Here is a 19912-nt window from a genome sequence, read left to right as displayed (position 1 = left end):
GTCATTGTGTGAGATGTAGGCTACAGGTCAAAATAATTAAATGTTTTTCACCAAGGCAGTCAACCTTGGAAATGTGAGTTATATACAAATTCAATTATTGTTCTACTTTTTTGTTGACACAGCTGCTTACTACTATCCATGTAATTGTGCATATTATTTTTTTTCTGTCGGTGTATTGATTTGTCTCATTAAACATTTACCTGCTGTTGATATCTGTATCTAAAAGTGATAAACAACAGTATACAATTTGACAAAACTGTCATTCTTGTATAGACAATTATTTTATTTTTATAGCAATGTTTTACATGTAAGCAGAAAATTCACATTTGTATGTCCATTTATGCACATTTAATACATATAAAGCAAAATGCAGGGAAAAGAAAATTGCCACAAAAGGACATCCAGGTTAGCTCCATTTATGCGTCTCATTTGAGAACAGAGTGAAAACACTGTAAAATAGCATACTGTATATGATATAATTGCTTTCCATAAGAGGGTAGGATGCAAATGTGAAGTATGCATTTATGCATAATGACTTTTTTTCCATTCTGCTGAAGCCTGATTTGTTCACGTTTGTGTAGCTGCACAAATCAATGGTGCTTCAACCCGCCCAAAAAGGCGGGGCCGACCGCTACATAAGTCGGCCCATAGCACCATTCATCAGATTATTCTCCTTTAGGGACGAGGATCATCTCTTCGCTGACTCTTCTGCAAGAAGCTCTGGAAGAAGCACCAGCTATGCTCACCGCTGTGGAAGAAGCCGTAGCAGTGAACACAAATCTCACTGCAGGCATCTGGCTATAAAAGAGCAAATTTCCGCACGCGTTGCTACAATTGTTGTGCAATGAGTGTGGTTCATACAAGGGGTTCTCACACGATGAAGACAAACACAGTGAGTGCGTTGCCTGTCTAGGCTGCGCCCACGCAGAGGCTGGGCTTGCTGATGGCTCATGCTCTTCCTCCGAGAGCATGAGCCTTTCTCGTCTACGCTCGTGGGTCACCTTGCTCCATCAAGGTTATTCCCCTGCCAGGCCCTCCAGTCTTTTTCCTCGCCTAAGAGGAAAAAACAGCGGGGCAGCGGATATTATCCAGCAGGCCCCAAGTGGGAATAACTGCAGACCTGATGGGGCGTGATGGGGGCGTGAACTCCAAAATTGGGCAGAACCTCCAAAATGGGGCGGAGTCTCCTTTCGCAAGGACTTTCACCATTGGCTGTGCCTTCAGCCAATTGTTACTGACTTACATTTCAGAATAAAACTTTATAAATTTAAACATTGTTTCTAGTTCATCTAAAATAAAATATGCTATATAAATAAATGTTCTCCATGAGAGCAGAGGCCAAAGCTTGTGGCCAGTGGTGTTTTGACCCAAGTTTGAACCTCTGCTTCATGATTTAAACAGGAATCACTCAGGAGCCGTCCCAGCGGAGGGGAAAGATTTTACTCTATCATTTTATTCCAAGCAACGGGGCCATCCCCCGAGGCATGAAATACGCAGGCTAGGAGGGTGTAGTGATGCTGCGTGTAACTAAAAAGGTGCCATTGTCCGGTGAGACTCATATCGCATAATCGTATTAACTGTTTATCTCCTGAACTGCAACTTTCTTTACCACACTATTTAGCGCCAATCCAGCCATTCAGTCAATTCCACTGGTTAAGGTAAGGTGTGAGGTAGATTCAGACTCAGACTCAGCTGTGGGGTGGAGTTTGCACTGAAGTGGATTGGGGGGAAAATTGTTCATGCGTGTCAGGCGCCTGTCTCTCAATGGGAGGAAGCCACGCCCTATTTTGGAGCTCCCATTCCATTTTGGAGTTCCCGCCCCAATTTGGAGATCTCCAGGCTGCAGTTATACCCTTCTCGCAGGCCGAGGCAGTGTCACGTTGGCTCAGCGCCTGCATCCCCCCGCCCTTACCGCGTGCCCCAGTGTGCTTCGCAAATGAGGACCAGCACCTCTCTTCAGCTGCAAGTGGACTGGTCTCATTCGTCGTGTCCGAGGAGGACATCATTATCAGAAACGTAGGAATAGGGAGATTCTGCAAGGAGCCCGAAGGAGCCCCTCCCCCCCAGGTGCCAAGGCTGAAGTCAGATGACGAGCTTATCCACGTCCTCGCAAAGGCTGTGGAGGATCTGGGCCTCGAGTGGTCAGCTGTGGACGAGCCCACCCATGGCTTACTGGACGAATGGTTCCTGCCAGAGACCCACCAGCAATCTTCCCATCAGCGCCCAGACCGGTTCTTGCTAGCCGTCTACGACGAGCTTACCAGGACGTGGCGAGCCCCTTACTCGGCACAGGTAAACCTCTCTGATGCAGCAGCTCTCATCACCGTCGACTCACCAGTCTCACCAATAGTGCTATTCGGTTCCGTTAAAAACAGGTCCACTGAGCGGTTTTCACAGGCTCAGAAAATGTTGCAGGCGCTGCGTCACCTCCTCCCTAGACTCCCTAGAGTCCCGCTGCTCAGCCTAAAAACCCGGCGCAGCATCAGTCTCAGCTGAAGACGACGCCTGGGTTGAAACAGCACTCCATGTCAGCGAAACGCTTCCCTTTCCCAAAGCATCAAGGTCCCCACCCAGCTGAGCTGGACCCTGAGCCGCCGAAGCCGTCCTGAGGCGCTAGAGAGGAAAACGAGGGACCCGTTCTCGCCGTTCTCAAAAAAACAGCTCACCATCACTCCTCACCTCTTCGAACACCTCTGAGAGATGGAGTTTTATTCTCAGCAGGTTACGTCCTGCAGGTGCAGCGCATATCCGAATATTTTACCGCTGTTATAGCAGACCCAAATGCTTTAAAGAGACCCACACCCTCACCCACGATATCTGGTTTATTCTCAGCAGGTTACGTCCTGCAGGTGCAGCGCATATCCGAATATTTTACCGCTGTTATAGCAGACCCAAATGCTTTAAAGAGACCCACACCCTCACCCACGATATCTGGTTCGCCTGTATGCATTTCCTCCTATCACCCTGATTGTCCAGATCATCAGGTGAGTCAAGGAGACCAAATGCTTCCTCCTCTTAGTAGCTCTGCTCTGGAAGAACCAGGCTTGGTTTCCAGGGCTAATGCAGCTCGTGACGATGGCCCCATGGCCCATCCCGTTGAGGATGGACATTCTCTCGCAAGCGAAAGGCATGATTTGGCATCCCTGCCCAGAGCTGTTGAGCCTTCATGTCTAGTGCCTCGACGGGAGTCTGATAGGCTCCCAGCGAGAAAAAGCAACACCATTCTTGAGGCAAGTGCACAATCTACGAGACGGCTCTATGGCCAGAAATGGTCAGTATTCCTCAATTGGTGCTCTGTATGGCAAATAGGGCTGTTTTCATGTGACATGTCCTGCATGTTGACTTTTTCTGCAAAAGCTGTTGGAGAAGGGATGTGCCCCATCCACACTCAAAGTATATGTGGTGGGCCATCACAGCGAATTATTATCTCGAGGCTGGCCACTCAATAGGCAGAAACGACTTGGTCGTTAAATCTCTGAAGTGCGTGAGGAGATTGAATCCTCCTTGCCCTCGGATTGTGCCATGTTGGGACTTATCCATGGTCCTATGGGCCCTAAAAAGGCCCACATTTGAGCTGCTCAGTTTGGATGACTTGCGGCCCTTATCGCTTAAAATTGCCCTTCTCCTTGCTTTGGCGTCGGTTAAGCATGTGGGTGACTTACAAACAAGACACAGGACTGACAATATAAACATAGCTTATGATAATTGTATTTTTGATAATAGTAATATAATAGCAACAGATAATATAATAGCAATAGATAATTCGATTTTTGCCTTTATACAGCCTATAAGACAACTTCTATGCTGCAGAGAAATCTAGATTTAGAAAACTGTCCAAACAAAGTCAAACAAAAAAAAACTTTAAAGCTAAAAACTTAAATGGGAGGAATCATTTCGTAATGATGAATGACTGATTGTTGGGTTTTGGTATAATTGTGTCCAATCTCTTTAAATTTGGTTATTGTTTCTTGATCATGTCTTAATAAGTGGGCTTTAAGTCAAAGAATAAAAATACATACATGTAAGATTCAACATAACAGAAAAAAAACCCACAATTCTTGTGGTACTTTGCATTTACATTTATTCATTTAGCAGACGCTTTTATCCAAAGCAACTTACAAATGAGGAATACAAGTGATTCACAAGAACACATGCAGTGCTCGTTATACAAAGTTTCAGCAGTTCAGATTTTAAAAAACTTGTTTATTGTACCTTATACATTTACTTAATCTGAATCTAACATTATTTAACATTTAAATATGCTTATATAGGAAAAAGGCTTATAATTTGCCGAAGCACTCATATTTTATTGACTTTTACTTATACATTTTTAATCTTCAGTGCCACCTGTTTCTTTGTCAGTTACAACGTTTTGTTTTTCTTCATGCGGTTTTGCACCATTCTCAGTTTTAAACATATGTAGAAACACTGCAATTATTGATGCCGATCTAAATGTATGAATATTTGTCATGTCTTTAAAGCACCTGAAAACTAACTAAGTGGAGGAATGGATGGGATTCGATGGAAAATGCTTTTTCATATGAAGCACTAAAGAGTTTGAATGTTTAAAACTGTCTCCACACTGAGTACAAATGTACGGCTTCTCTCCGGTGTGAATTCGTTCATGTGATTTCTGCTGTGTCCACTGGGAGAAACTCTTCTCACAGTATGAGCACTTGTACGGTTTTTCTCCAGTGTGAACTCTTTGGTGGCATTTTAGTTGGCTAGATGTAGTAAATTTCTTTCCACACTCACTACACATGAAATTTTTCTCACCGGTATGTGATTTCTGGTGAAGAATAAAACTGGGCAACAGTGAAAAACTCTTCCCACAATAACAACACACATAAGGCCTCCAGTTCGTATGGATTCTCTGGTGTCTTTTCAGTTGTGATGATGAATAAAACTCTTTACCACACTGATCACAGTTAAATGCCTTTTCTCCAGAGTGAATGTGAAGATGATCACTGAGAACTGTTGAATATTTGAAACTCTCTCCACACTGAGTGCATTGATACGGCTTCTCTCCAGTATGAACTCGCTCGTGTGATTTCAGATTTCCAGGTTGAGAGAAGCTCTTGTCACAATATGAGCACTTGTAAGGTTTTTCTCCAGTGTGAATTCTCTGATGCTGCTTCAGCTGTCCAACTGTAGTAAAGCTCTTCCCACACTCACAACACACGTGATCTCTCACTTCATCGTGTGTTTTCTGATGCCGATTACAACAGTTAAGCTGAGAGAAAGTCTTTCCACAGACAGAACACACATAAGTCTTCTTATCCGAATGAAGTTTCATGTGAAGATTTAGATTTGATATCGAGGTATATTTTTTACCACACGTATCACAGTTAAATGGTTTTTCTCCAGAGTGGTGCCACATATGATTACTGAGACCTGATTTAAGTCTGAAACTCTTTCCACAGACAGAACAAACATAAGGTTTATCATCTAAATGAAGTTTCAGGTGAGCTCTTAGGTTTGATATTGAGGTATATTTTTTACCACACTTATCACAGTTAAATGGCTTTTCTCCAGAGTGGTGCCACATATGATTACTGAGACCTGATTTAAGTCTGAAACTCTTTCCGCACTGTGAGCAGGTGTGCTGCTTCTTTGATTTTCCTCTTTGAGTTTTGAAGTTACGATGCTCCTCCTCCTCATTTAATTCCTGCCTTTGCTCTTTCACCTCCATCCGATCTAAAATAAAAAATATTTAATAGTTAAAAATAGTTCAAGTGAAGCTGATTTAAGAGCAGAAAGCAACAGTATGTCCGAAGTGTCAGATTTCATTTCCATGATAATATGATCAAAGTGTGGATGAGAACTGCTATAGTTATGATGCATTTTCTCTATTATTTATCATTGGTATATTGCTTATAATTTCACTGATTTGCTGAAATAATGTAAATACCTTTATGTTTCTGAGCCGTTAATAATAAAGACTCAAGAACAGACACCAACCTGTTTGTCCCTTAGTATCTTCGTGATTCATTCTGGATCGCTCATGTCATCAATCTCCTCTTAAATGAACTCAGTCTTTACCATAGTATGTTACAGAGCTAGAGTTCCTCTTCCGATAGGATGATGGGAATATTGCTAACCTTCATTGGTGGACTGTTGTGGAATTCAGAAACAATTTACAGTAAATTAACTTGACGTTAATTTTAGATTTTCACTCTATACTCAATATGAGCGTTTTAAACTTTAGCTTTAGCTGGTGGGTTGCCAGGTGTGCGAAACAAAACTAGCCGAATTGCTAATCAATATTAGCCTATGGTGGTTTCGTTTTGTTCGAATTGGCATCTCAAAGAAATCGCTTTGAAAAGCACGTACTTAAAAAAAAAAAAAGAAGAGTTTAATTCCGCGGAACAGTTTTATGTATTCCTGAAAAACCGCGGATTTGGCAACACATAACTGTTATTCTGCGCATACTCTGTTTGTTCTTTTTGTGTCTGGCAAACTTGAAAACGTTTCAGTGCATTACTGCCACCTGTTGGACATTTCTGGTAACACACACATGCTGCATTTACGGATAAATAATTTTTTGGGGAATATTACAACTACTCAAAGTCTGCAAACTCTAGTAATCCACACACTTCATGCTTCAAAACCTAGTCATGCGAGTTAAACTTTATTTTGTCATTATGTGAGATAATTATTATTATTTTTGTCTGTGTGTTGTTGTTGAAGTCGACTTATGTCACTAAAACAAATCCCTTATGCGCAAGCATACTTGACAATAAAGCTCTTTCTGATTTCTGATTCTGATTTAAGCTACTGGTCAAAATAATTAAATGTTTTTCACCAATCCAGTCAACCTTGGAATATACAAATTAAAATCTTGTTCTACTTTTTTGTTGACACAGCTACTTACTACTACACAAGAATGTCAGTTTTGTCTAGCTGAATGCTGTTGTTTATCACTTTTATATACAGATATCAACCGCAGGTAAATGTTTACTGAGACAAGTCAATACACAGTAGTCATTAGTACACAGACAGTTAATGTTGTTTGCAGGGTTCTAAATTAACACCCGCCAAATGCGGGTTAAAATTAATTTTGGCGGGTGTTAATTTAAACTTACTAGCCAGTTTGGCTGGTGATCCATGGCATGAGGCTCTGTTCTCGGTGATTTATCCCCCTGGCAGCACTTCCTACATTTCCCATGAACACTGTGCTGTAATGCTACGTGATGACGTTTCATATGCCCATTGGCTGCACGCAGTTTGCAGTTAAACCAGCGCGAAAAAACATGGAAACGAATAGAGCGTCCATCAGAAAACACAAGGAAGAAGAACGAATGGAGCCAGAGCAGGGAACATAGACTGAAAGAGGAGGGAGTTAGCTATTAAAGAAAAAAATTAAGATTAAACTAAATGCGGCGGTGGTTGGGACAGATTTCTGGGGGCGAAAAGAGGAACGAGGCAGGGGATGAGGATATTACGGAGCCCCGCACGTCACCTGTAGGAGAAAAAACAATCAATCCGTGGCGACGGTTTTGCAATCCGTCCCCTCAGTTTATAAACCGTACTCACGAATTCATAAACCGTTCCTTTGGTTTAACAAACCGTGCCCACGAATTTCCAATCCGTGCGCTCAGATTTTGTAAACCGCACCCTCGCTTTTTTAATCTGTATCCACGAATTCATAATCTGCGCGCACACTTTCGCAATCCGTTCCCATGGATTTGTAAACAGTACTCACAGATTCATGCAGCAAGCTCCTACGTGTTAACATACAGTTTTAATGAATATTATTATGTGGAATGGGTCTACAGCAAAGTGGCTTAAGTGATTCTCTATCAAGTGTAGTACGAGGTGGAATACAAAGATTTAATAAGAAAGATGTGCATCAAAATCTTGTGATAACCTTATAATAGCACTTGATTATTATTGTACAATAAACCTGCCATTGTGACTAACTCTGGAGTAATTATTTTTCCTCTTTTGTAAGTTGTTTTGGATTAAAGATTCTTATGCATAACCTGTATAATAATATATAATAATGATAAAAATAAAAAGAAAGTTATTTTTATAATTTTAATTTGTAGGCTAAATAAATGATTACAAGACAGTAAAAATGTTTGTCATAAAATAATTCATGAATTGCTTTATTTCTAAATAACCTTTGACAGTTTTGGAAATGCTTGTGTACAATTCTTTCTTAACATGAAGACTTATTTTTGTGATTTTATTATACTAAGCTCCATCCACCCCACCCCACCCCACCTGCCGGAGTTAGATGCATGCTTCACTGTTAATGTTATTATTAAATAATTAGGCCAAAAATAACATTGCATTCAGTTAGAGAGAAAAGGAATGAAAACGTACTCGGTTACTAACGTAACCTCGGTTCCCTGAGATGAGGGAACGAGTACTGGGTAAGCTAGCTTACGCTATGGGAAAAGGTCCCCTTTTCTCGAGAATATGAAACCAAAAATTATCCTTAATTTTTAAATAATGTAAAACGCAGTGCTGCAGCACAGCAGACCTAAGCGAAGCGATCGCGCGCTTATTGGCTGTGCTGTGGCAACTGCAGCAACCTATGGTGAGGCGGCGGAGAGGAACGAACCAATGGGGACGCTTCGTGCCCATTGGACGTCAGAGCGCGCCAAAATAGGCGTGGCTGGAACTATATAAGCCACCGCTTCGCCATAGGGATCAGGTTTTAAATCGACTGAAGCGATCACCCGGTCCGAGCACATAGCACGGCAGGTTACGCAGTACTCGTTCCCTCATCTCAGGGAACCGAGGTTACGTTAGTAAGCGAGTACGTTCCCTTTCGAGAGTACTCTCGTACTGCGTAAGCTAGCTTTCGCTATGGGAACACAATGTAAAACGCCGTGCGTGCTCGGGAACTTCGACCTGTCACAGCCCGAGGCGAGAGCCCGGGGCTTTATAGCAGGAGAAATCCCAGTCCCAACAGCCAACCTTAGTGAGCTTTATATAGGGAACAAAAAAGGGGGACGTGATAAGGCTTAGCACGTCTATATAGAAAGTACCCTGGCCTGCAGGGCAGGGACTTGCAGATTATAGAATCTAATAAATGTGGACGGAGAGGCCCAGCCTGCCGCCCCACAGATATCATCCAGTGGTATCCCGCAGGACCACGCCCATGACGAGGCCATACCTCGGGTGGAATGGGCTCTGATGCCGAATGGGCAGTGAAGGCCTTTAGATTTGTAAGCCAGCGAGATAGTGTCTACTATCCATCGCGATAGGCTCTGCTTCGTGGTGGCGAGACCTCGGGTGCGCCCACCAAAGCATATGAAGAGCTGGTCCGACCTCCTGAATGAGGCGGAGCGCGCAATATAGGTTTTGAGAGCCCTGACGGGGCAGATGAAGCTCGCGTTGCTTTCGTTGCTCTGCGAGGAAAGGGCTGACAGCGAGATGACCTGTGCTCTGAACGGTGTTGAGAGCACCTTGGGGACATAGCCGTGTCTTGGTCTGAGAATGACTCTGGAGTCATTAGGCCCAAACTCGAGACAGTCAGCGCTTACAGATAGCGCATGTAAATCCCCCACTCGCTTGACTGAGGCCAGAGCCAGTAGAAAAGCGGTTTTGAACGAAAGAAGCTTCATATCGACAGACTGAAGCGGTTCAAAAGGGGGGCCCTTTAAGGCCTCTAAGACCGTAGACAGGTCCCAGGAAGGGATTGAAGGGGGTCGGGGAGGGTTCATCCGACGAGCTCCCTTAAGGAAACGAATGACCAGTTCGTTTTTTCCCAGTGATAGGCCGGCCACCGGAGCATGAGAAGCTGCAATGGCTGCCACATACACTTTGAGCGTAGACGGGGATCTGCCCGCATCTAAACGCTCCTGTAGGATGAAGAGTATCTCCGTCACGTCACATAAGTGAGGGTCTAGGTTCCGTGTCCCGCACCAGGTGGAGAACACTGACCATTCCTGCGCGTAAAGGCGCCTGGTTGAGGGCGCTCTGGCTTCCGTAATGGTCTTTAACACTCCCTCAGGGAGGTTCCCGGGTACCCGTTGAGGGGCCATACATGAAGGGCCCAAAGTTCGGGGTGGGGATGCCAGAGCGCGCCCTTCAGCTGCGTGAGGAGATCTTTCCGCAGCGGTATTGGCCATGGGGCTGTACTGGACAGCTGCATCAGCTCGGAGAACCAAGGTTGGGTCGTCCAGAGTGGGGCTACTAGCAGCATAGCACATCTGCTCTTCCTGACCCGATCGATGACCTGCGGTAGCATCGCGACCGATGGGAAGGCATAAAGCGGGCGTCTGGGCCAATCGAGGGCCAGCGCGTCCCTGCTCTTTGAAAAATATATTGGGCAATGAGCGTTGTCTTCTGAGGCGAAGAGGTCGACCTCTGCCCTGCCGAAGATGCTCCACATCAACTGAACCGTTTGTGGGTGAAGAGACCACTCCCCAGGGGGAACATTCGCCCTGGAAAGCATGTCCGGGCCCCGGTTCAGGATGCCAGGTACATGCGCTGCCTTTAGCGAGCGCAGATTGTAATGTGCCCATGTCAGAAGACGTTCGGTCAGGGTGTGCAAGGTTTTTGACCTGACACCACCCTGGCGATTTATGTAGGCCACCACTGACATGCTGTCTGATCTGACCAGAACGTGGTGGCCCTTTAAAAATGGGAGGAAAGCTTTCAGGGATAGTTCGACCGCTATCATCTCCAGACAGTTTATGTGTAACAGTCGCTCCGGGCTCGACCAGAGGCCGGAGGCAGACCTGCCCTCGTACAGGGCGCCCCAACCGAGGTTGGATGCATCTGTCGAGACTACTTTCCATTTCGAGACAGCGCCCGTGCTTACGCCTAACTGATACCAGTTGGCTATTTTCCAAGGGGCCAGAGCTGTGATGCAGCCGTGGGTCACCTTGATGCGCGCGCGGCCGGAAATCCAGGCGCGCGCTGGAACACGGTCTCTCAGCCAGCGTTGTAGTGGGCGCATGCGCAGCAGGCCCAGTTTGAGAACCGCAGAGGCTGATGCCATCAGACCTAGCATTTCTTGAAATCGTTTGAGCGGGTAAAGAGACCCAGCTTTGAACGACACGGCTAGATGCTGAATAGTGAGAGCGCGCTGTGACGTCAGACGCGCTGTACACGTCACAGAGTCTATGTCTATCCCCAAAAAGGAAATCCTCTGGCTGGGAGACAGAGCGCTCTTGACAGTGTTGATCGTGAGACCCAGGCATTCTAAATGGCTGAGGATCCAGGATCTGTGTGTCGTCAGTAGTTCCTCGGAATGGGCTAAAACTAGCCAGTCGTCGAGGTAGTTCAATACTCGCACTCCCCGCATTCTCAGGGGTGCGAGAGCGGCATCCATGCACCGTGTAAACGTACGGGGCGCTACGGAGAGGCCGAATGGAAGAACCATGTACTGATAAGTCTGCCCCTCAAAGGCGAATCTCAAGAATGGCCTGTGATGAGGTGCTATTTGAATGTGAAAGTAAGCGTCTTTCAGATCCACTGAGAAAAAACCAATCCCTCGGGCAAATTTGCGCGAGTATTTGTTTGGTAGTTAACATTTTGAACGATCGCGCCATAAGCGCTTTGTTCAAACGTCTGAGATCTAGGATGGGTCTGAGACCGCCATCCTTTTTTGGTACGAGGAAGTAGCGGCTGTAAAAGCCTGACTCGCGCTGCGCAGGGGGGACAGTTTCTATCGTCCCTTTTGCAAGAAGGTTTATCAGTTCGGCGCGAAGGACGTGTGTCATTTCGCTTTTCACTTTCGTTTCGACCACGGCGCGAAAGCGCAGCGGTCTGCGAGCGAACTGGAGCGAGTAACCTCGTTTTATTATATTCAAAACCCAATTTGATATGCCGGGGATGGCCTGCCATGCAGCGGCTCGTGCGGCTATGGGTTGAATGTGCTTCGGGCACTGGCCGCCTGTTATGAGGGGACCAGTAGCTCGAGTATGCTGTGATTGGGACACTGTGGTGACAGCGCTTATTTGTAGGGTTGCGCACTGAGAAGTGGGCACGCGCGCTACATTTAGAGCACCTCCGGCGCGAGCGGGAAGGTGGGCATGAAAGGGGACCCGAGTGTGTTTTTGTGACACTTGGGGGAGTGTGTATACATGTAGGGGTGCGTACTGTGTAGTGGGCACACTGCCTACATAGAAAAAGCTCTTTTTGTGCTTTATTGAGGTCGCCGTGAAAACAGCGTTTGTGTGCAGGCGTGCGTGCATTGTAACAGGCTCGTTTACTGCAGTATAGACATCTCCAACCGCCTTTAGTGAGGGGATTGGAGGAAGTATGTGAGGTTTCTTGTGTGGTAGTCCGGCTGCAGCGGGACTTAACCACGGTCTTTTCAGCACGAAGGTCAGGAGGGCTTCGGAGGCTCGGGGTTCAGCACAATCCTGGGCCGAGGTCCCCGTCTCTCTGGCGGTTTGCGGCTCGTAGAGCGAGAGCGGTGCTGGGTTTTGGTCGCTGGGCGAGACTGTAAGTCTGGCTGCGATGGCTTCGAGGTCTGAGGGGGCGTCGCATTTCTACGGCGTCCCGCAGCAGAGCTAGAGCGTTTCGGCAGGAAGTGTCTCATTGCTTGTGACGTCTTCTGAGCCTCAGTGAAGCGTTCAGCGAAACCCTTAACCGACTGGCCAAAGAGGCCGGAAGGCGAGATAGGAGAATCAAGAAAGGCGGATTTGTCGGCGTCTTTCATCTCCGTGAGCGTGAGCCAGAGGTGTCGCTCTAAAACAGCGAGGCTTGCCATGCTTCGGCCGATCGCTTGTGCTGTGGTCTTTGTCGCACGCAGGGCTAGATCAGTAGCGCTGCGGAGATCTTTAAAGTCATAGGAATCTGGGGCAGACTCGTCCAGGTTACGGAGAAGTCTGGCCTGAAAAACCTGCAGCACAGCCATGGTGTGTAGAGCCGAAGCAGCTTGACCAGCGGAGGTGTATGCTCGGCCAGCGAGAGCTGAGGTGGTGCGGCACGGTTTGGATGGATGCACAGGCTTCGACCGCCATCCTGCAGCTGAGGGCGGGCAGAGGTGTGCAGCAATTGCCTCCTCGAGAGGGGGGAGGCTCTCGTAACCATGGTCTCGGGCGCCCTCGACAGAGGAGAGCGCTGACGAGACAGAAGTTTTCAAGCGTGCGGAGAATGGGGCTTTCCACGACTTCGTGAGTTCATCGTGAACTTCCGGGAAGAAGGGGGCGTTTCTTTGCGGAGGGGCCGAAGGGCGCCCCTGCAAGAACCATTCGTCCAGCCTGCTTTTAGCGGGCTCGTCTGGAGGAGACCAGTCGAGCTGAAGGTCGCTGACAGCCCTTGTAAGCACGCGAGTAAGCTCCGCGTCGATATCAGCGCGTTGTCCGGTGCAGCTGGGGGCTGTAGAGGGGGGGGGGTCCGCAATGGAGCCCGACCATTCCTCACTACTGGATGCGGCGAGAGAAAGGCTGTCGTGTCTGTCCTCTTCCGCCTCAGGCGCTCCGAAGGAGAAGGGGGCGCTGGTGAGCAGAGACTGGCGCTGCTCGTCCACGAAGGGGACAGGCGAAGGAGAGAGAGCGGGCGAGGCACGCGGGGAGTGTTCCGGCGTGAGCTCGCGTGTAGCAGTGTGCTCAGGCATTCTCTGATCGCGGCGTTTCTTACGCGGCACTTGAGAGAGAAGAGGCGGAGCAGGTGGAGCATCGTGGCTGGTTTGAGCTAATCGAGCCCGCAGGGTCGATATAGCCATGTTGTCGCACTCAGGGCAGCCGCCCTTGGAGAGTGCGTTCTCAGCATGCTCGCGGCCCAGGCAGGAGACACAGAGGATGTGGCGGTCCTCGCTGGGCAGAGGGCCTCGGCAGGAAGCGCAGGCCCGAGGCATTTGAAACAACGCCTCGAATTTTGGAGAAAAAAGTGTGATGCAGCGGCAAACACACTAGCTTATAAAGGATATAGTCACGCCGGATGGCGCAGCAGGAAGCGAGTGCTGAAGGCGGCGTCGAGATGAAGCACGAGCCGACGTCCTCAGATCTGCGTTGCAGTGCTATCCCGCTGAGAGGCTTTTCGACGGCGTGTAGAGGCTTCTCCGGAGAAGACAGCGAAGTGCAGGTGAGATCGCTGAAAGAGATGAAATCTGATCCCTATGGCGAAGCAGTGGCTTATATAGTTCCAGCCACGCCTATTTTGGCGCGCTCTGACGTTCAATGGGCGCGAAGCGCCCCCATTGGTTCGTTCCTCTCCGCCGCCTCACAATAGGTTGCTGCAGTTGCCACAGCACAGCCAATAAGCGCGCGAGCCGCTTCGTTTAGGTCTGCTGTGCTGCAGCACTGCGTTTTACATTATTTAAAAATTAAGGATAATTTTTGGCTTCATATTCTCGAGAAAAGGGGACCTTTTCCCATAGCGTAAGCTAGCTTACGCAGTACGAGAGTACTCTCGAAAGGGAACATAACCGACATATTATTTGGTTTTTTATTGCTTTTTACCCTTATTTTCTTCTTTTTAGCGTTTATTTTTTTGGCCATAAAAAACAGGCAGCTGTGTCTTATCCTATTGGTGATTAATGTAAAATAAACGCTAACGCTAAGACTATTTTGTGAATGCTGATCGTGGTCTTGTTGGATAGGTACTATGAAAAATAATGTTTAATAAACAGAAATGAATCTGCCGGTGGGGGCGGAGCCACAAATGCGTGTCAGTTTACAAATCCGTGGGAACGGATTGCGAAAGCGTGCGCACGGATTATGGATTCGTGAGTACGGATTCAAAAACCGAGGGTACGGTTTACAAAATCTGAGCGCACGGATTGGGATCCGTGGGCACGATTTGTTTAACTGAGGGAACAGTTTATGAATTCGTGAGTACGGTTTATAAACTGAGGGGACGGATTGCAAAACCGTCGCCACGGATTGATTTTTTTTCTCCTACATTGACGTGCGGGTCTCTCCGTATTATGGACAGAGAAACAAAGAAAATAAAATGTCATGCCAAATGGCTGACGGGTCATGAATGGCTTGTGTTTGATCACAAGAATGTCGTAATGCTTTGTCAGGATTGCCTCATGTAAATTACGCGAAAGAAAAAACAAAACAAGCAATTTCGTGGTGGGAACTAATAATTTTAAATTTGAGTCAGTGTATATTTTGTTGTATGCATTGTACTTTATATGTGTTTTTCATGCCAACAATGTTAATAAAATGATTAAATGCATTCAGTGGCACTTATAATTTGTTATTTTTACCGAAAAAAAATATTTAGAAAGTTACCAGCCACATTGGCTGGTGATCAAAAAAGTTAATTTAGAACCCTGGTTGTTTGGCATATTGTAGCTTTTTAATATATTTGGTATGGTTAATTTGTAATTTGGTGTGTTGTAATGTGATATGTGAGTTAATGTTATGTACTGGCCTTTTCATGGTTATCCAAGATGAATTTCCCAGAAATGGGAAAATAAAGTATATTCTATTCTATTCTATTCTATTATGCTCAATTACATGGATACAGTACATACCATATTCATCATACTGTATATGCCATAACATCATTTGCTTCCAATATGAATGCAGAATGCAGTCTATACTCTGTAAAGCGCATTTACATGCCTTAATAATATTTTCATGCAGGTTTTAATACAAACACATAATACACATAGTTGTATTTATATTCTTTTATATGATCCCTCAAAAAAGTTAAAATAAAAAACTTAAATTCAGAAATAATAGCAAAGTCACAGCAGTCGGCTCAGTTCACACAAAAATGAAAACCTTTCTGTAAATTGACAAGCTAAAGTTGACACCTTTTGTCTTAATGATGAACTGCAACTCTGTATAGTCTTGGTTTAATCACAAGAAAATAGTGAGTTTAGGAAATTTTGCTTGTCTTTTATTTGTGGGTTTGGAGAATCCTCTTCTGCTCAATGATCCTGATAAAACCTTCTCCAATCCCAAATGCAGGGTAGAGGGGTTCAGTGAAAGTGGTCTGCAATGTGTAAAGAAGAGTCATAGTGTCAGAGACGCTGTAGAAGGACAGAGTTCCTGCCCTGTGATCCAGATACACTCCTATTCTAGATGAATGGAAAGGAGAGAGATGGACTTGTTTATCATCATGTCTGATATAGAAATCCTGATAACAGTGGGTCAGTCTCCAGGACTTGTTATTAAACCCAAGTCTGCAGTCATTACTTTGTCCTTTACGATTAATTCCTCTGTAGGAAACTGCTACAGACCAGTCATTCCCACTGCACTCAACCTCCCAGTAACAGCGACCGCACAAACCCTTTATACACAGGACATGGGAATATATATCGAATCGCTCTGGGTGATCAGGATATTGCTGGACTTCATCTGAATGTGATGCTTTTCTGTTCCCTTCAGACAGTTTGAGATTTGTGTTCACAGTGTTTGGATCCAGGTGAAGTTGACAGAAATCTGATGAAGATGAAGGAAAAAATAAATATTCATATTAAGTGCTGTGCCTCCCACCCCAGCCTTCTGCTCAAAATGTCAAATTTTAATAGTTTACAACAGCAATATACTGACTCATTATATTTTTCAACAGATAATATAAATAAATATTACATATTATTTACTATCATTCTGCAATTGTGTCAGGAAACAATGTAAAAAAATTAAACTCAACTTACACTGCAAAAACTCATTTGGGGTTTCAGGTTTTGGAGGCTCTGCAACATGGACCTTTGACACTACAGATAAGGTAAGAAACACAATCAAATGCATAATTTATAAATTAAATCTAAAACAGCATGAATAAATCAGCCTATATTTAATTAAAAAGCTTTTTGATTTCTTTTTTTTTTAATACCTTCTCGAGATATTCTGGCTGTTTGCTGTTGACAGACGTCCTCCAAAACTTCTCTGAATGCTGAGATTGAAATGTCTTTAAAAGACAGATGAGTGTGTTGAGTGAAGCTGGGAACGTCTTCCAATGTGGGTAAAACACACACAGACTGACAGCTCTGAAATGAGACAAATGATTCAGACTTATATATTATATGGTTTGAGCTAATCGAGCCCGCAGGGTCGATATAGCCATGTTGTCGCACTCAGGGCAGCCGCCCTTGGAGAGTGCGTTATATATATATATATATATTATTATATATAAATATATATTTTTCAAAACATATTGCAAGCATAGGACACTGGTGTTTTATTTTATAGATTCTCAACCTTTCTTCATCATTACCTTCAGACAGTGGATCTGATCATCAGTAATCAGAAGTTTCTCAATCTCTGCTTGTGTTTTTCTGAGTTCTGTCAGCTCTTGATCAAGATGTTTGTGAAGTTTCTCTGCTCGATCTATCTCAGTCTTCTCCTGATCTCTGATCTGCTCTTTAATCTCAGAGCGATTCTTCTCCAGAGAGCAGATGAGCTCAGTGAAGACCTTCTCAATGTCCTCCACGGCCTCTTCTGCTGAACTCTGACAAAAGGCAAAAAGAACACCATGAATTGTTTTTCACTACTTTTATAAAAATTATTAGCTTTTCTTTTGGAGTTTAAAGGCCACTGATCGCTGTCTACCTTTGTTGAATTTAAAATAGCTGTGTTTTAAACAAACTTTAGTCTTTACTAAAATAAAAGAACACTTAAAAAAACATACTTTGAGGAACTTCACAGCTTCATTGAGCTCTTGCTGACCTCTTTCACGCTCCTCGATTAGCTTTTGACATGCAGCCTTTTTCTCCATTAACTCTTTCTGAGGATGTTAAGATACAAAAATTAAAAAAACAATAGGCAAAAAAATAGACATAATACCTTTCCTTTCTGGTAAAGGGGTTTAACAACGTGAATCAAAATGATAGCATATAAATATATCCAATACAAACATAATACCTGTTATTAATATTATTATTACAATATTTGTATTTTCTAAAAATCATTGATATACAAATATATACCTTTTTACTAGTCCATTCTGAATCCACAGACACCACTCTGTGGCCATCATGGTTATCAATCATACACAAATAACAAATGCATTGACCATCATCCTGACAGAAAATATCCAGAGGTTTTTTATGACTGAGGCAGATGTTCTCCTGAATGTTTCTGGAGGCATCGACTAGTTTGTGCTTCATAAACGCAGGAGATTGATAGTGAAGCTGCAGGTGAGTTTGACAGAAGGAGGCCAAGCACTGCAGACAGGACTTTACAGCTCTGCTCTTCTCTGTAGTGCAAACATCACACTCCACAGCAGCCGTTTGTAGAGACGTCTTCTGCAGCGTCTCCATCATCTCCGCTATCAGAGTGTTCTTCTTCAGGAGAGGTCTCTGACTGAAGCTCTCTCTGCATTGGGGACAGCTGTACTGCGGCTCCTGCTCCTTCTGCTCCCAGCAGTCAGTAATACAGCTCATACAGTAACTGTGTCCACAGGGAATCGTCACCGGCTCCTTCAGCCGATCCAAACACACTGAACAGATGAACTGATCCTCATACCGACTCGTTGCAGATTCAGCCATTTCTTTGCAGACAGTTTATACCTCTAATAAAAACTGCCCTGCTAGAGGTAAATCAGTAAAGAGATTAAGTCCACATGTAAATCATTAATGAAAGAGCACATCATCTACAAATCTACAATGTGCTTAGTTTTGTGTATTAAACAATAATACGAAATGCTTCACTTTTTACCAATAGAATAAACATGCACCATACAGACTAACATATAATTATCGAGCATAGAATAATAACTGAATGCTCTATTTACCGCAAGCAAATAGACATGGGTAAAATTATTATTTAAGGATTCTATTAAGTTCTTACCTGCTTTGACAGAAAATAAAAGTAAATATTTGCTACTCTACAGCTTCAGCCAAACTAGATCAGTGTGTATCGTTAAGCAGAAGCTCGTGTAGCAGGGAAAAGGTTTCGTTTCTCTTGAATCGACACACTTCCTGGTTTTCAGTGTGCAGACGTGTTCATGTTGTGAGAGAGAAAGTAAAGATCATATTGTGTTTGTGAGGCCGTGTCTCTGCAGTTTCGTTGCTCCTCCCTCTGTACTTTGCTCAGAATCATATGTATATTTCAACACTAATAATCAGACTACTTGAATAATGTGTCTAATAACAGATAAAATATGTTTCATTGTTTTAACAGCTTTAACACACTTCCAGCCATCTGTGTGTAAAATGATTAAATCAATTATAATTTCATGCTGGCTGGACAATCACACTGGCATCAAACCTGCCAGGAATAATTCCTTGTTTAAAAAGTAATGCTTTTCCAGCTGTCAAACAAAATGTCTCGGAGCATGTGAGAAAGCTGAATTAAAAGCAAAGAAAAGCAGTTTGAAGGACACAGACAGAAATTGCTAACTTTTCTTTAGCGAGTCATCATTAAGAGGAATAACCCAGAATCTCAATCCAAACCAAAATAAGCATGCCCATCTTTGTTTTCTTACAGTATATGCATTTATTTATTTCCATATGATCAACAGCTGAATATTAATGTCTTAAGGAACACTGACAACCGAGCAGGTCACACCAAACTGACTGTAAACAAAACAACCAAACACTGGACTCATGACATCATAAAGGCATAAGTGTGAGAGAACAAGATACAAAACTGCATCAAAAAGTCACATGGATTTTGACAGCTTGACAATATTTTATATTTAAATAACTTTTTTGGTCTACACAGCAACACATCCCAGTATTTTAGTCTTGTTTTCATGAAAATAACAAACATTCATATAAAATAAGATCATTTCACTTTTCAAAAATATAAATATAATAAAAATAAAGACGTGCACTGACTTTTATATTTGACAACAAAAGACACTTGCCAATGAGTCAAGTATTAGATTGTATGATGAAATATTATATTGTAATAATCAATTTAATAATAATGATGCTAGTTTTAATTCAATATATATTGTCTGTCTTAATATCTAATGCAATTTTGCTTCTCAAGCAAAGTGATCTTATTCACAGGATCTTTTGGTATTTTTACTACAAAAAGACAAAAAAGCTGTTTTATTTTACAGCGTGAGACTCTTTTAATTTTTTGTG

At 44.1% G+C, this 19912-nt stretch overlaps 2 protein-coding genes across 3 annotated transcripts; both read right to left on the bottom strand.

Annotated features, from left to right (window-relative positions):
• Window positions 1-4173: 4173 nt before the first annotated feature.
• On the bottom strand, window positions 4174-5693 carry LOC132107728 (zinc finger protein 501-like). The gene has a single exon (XM_059513896.1). The coding sequence runs from the start codon at window positions 5690-5692 to the stop codon at window positions 4496-4498; it is 1197 nt and encodes a 398-aa protein (XP_059369879.1). The 5' UTR covers window position 5693; the 3' UTR covers window positions 4174-4495.
• Window positions 5694-15195: 9502 nt separating this feature from the next.
• LOC132107725 (E3 ubiquitin/ISG15 ligase TRIM25-like) lies at window positions 15196-19085 on the bottom strand. Of its 2 annotated transcripts, none has more exons than XM_059513888.1 (7): window positions 18666-19085; window positions 17804-18405; window positions 17506-17601; window positions 17092-17325; window positions 16711-16864; window positions 16532-16591; window positions 15196-16316 (listed from the first exon to the last, which is right to left on the bottom strand). In XM_059513888.1, exons 2-7 carry the CDS (start codon window positions 18362-18364, stop codon window positions 15772-15774), a joined length of 1650 nt encoding a protein of 549 aa, XP_059369871.1. In that variant the 5' UTR covers window positions 18365-18405; window positions 18666-19085; the 3' UTR covers window positions 15196-15771. The 2 variants fall into 2 exon arrangements, with proteins under 2 accessions (XP_059369871.1, XP_059369873.1); XM_059513890.1 differs by having other exon boundaries at window positions 17804-18402.
• Between the last annotated feature and the right edge of the window lie 827 nt (window positions 19086-19912).

Source organism: Carassius carassius, chromosome 28 (assembly GCF_963082965.1).
Source record: "Carassius carassius chromosome 28, fCarCar2.1, whole genome shotgun sequence".
Taxonomy (NCBI): Eukaryota; Metazoa; Chordata; class Actinopteri; order Cypriniformes; family Cyprinidae; genus Carassius; species Carassius carassius.
Note: the sequence above shows the minus strand (reverse complement) of the source record. Positions and strands in the feature narration are given on the sequence as shown.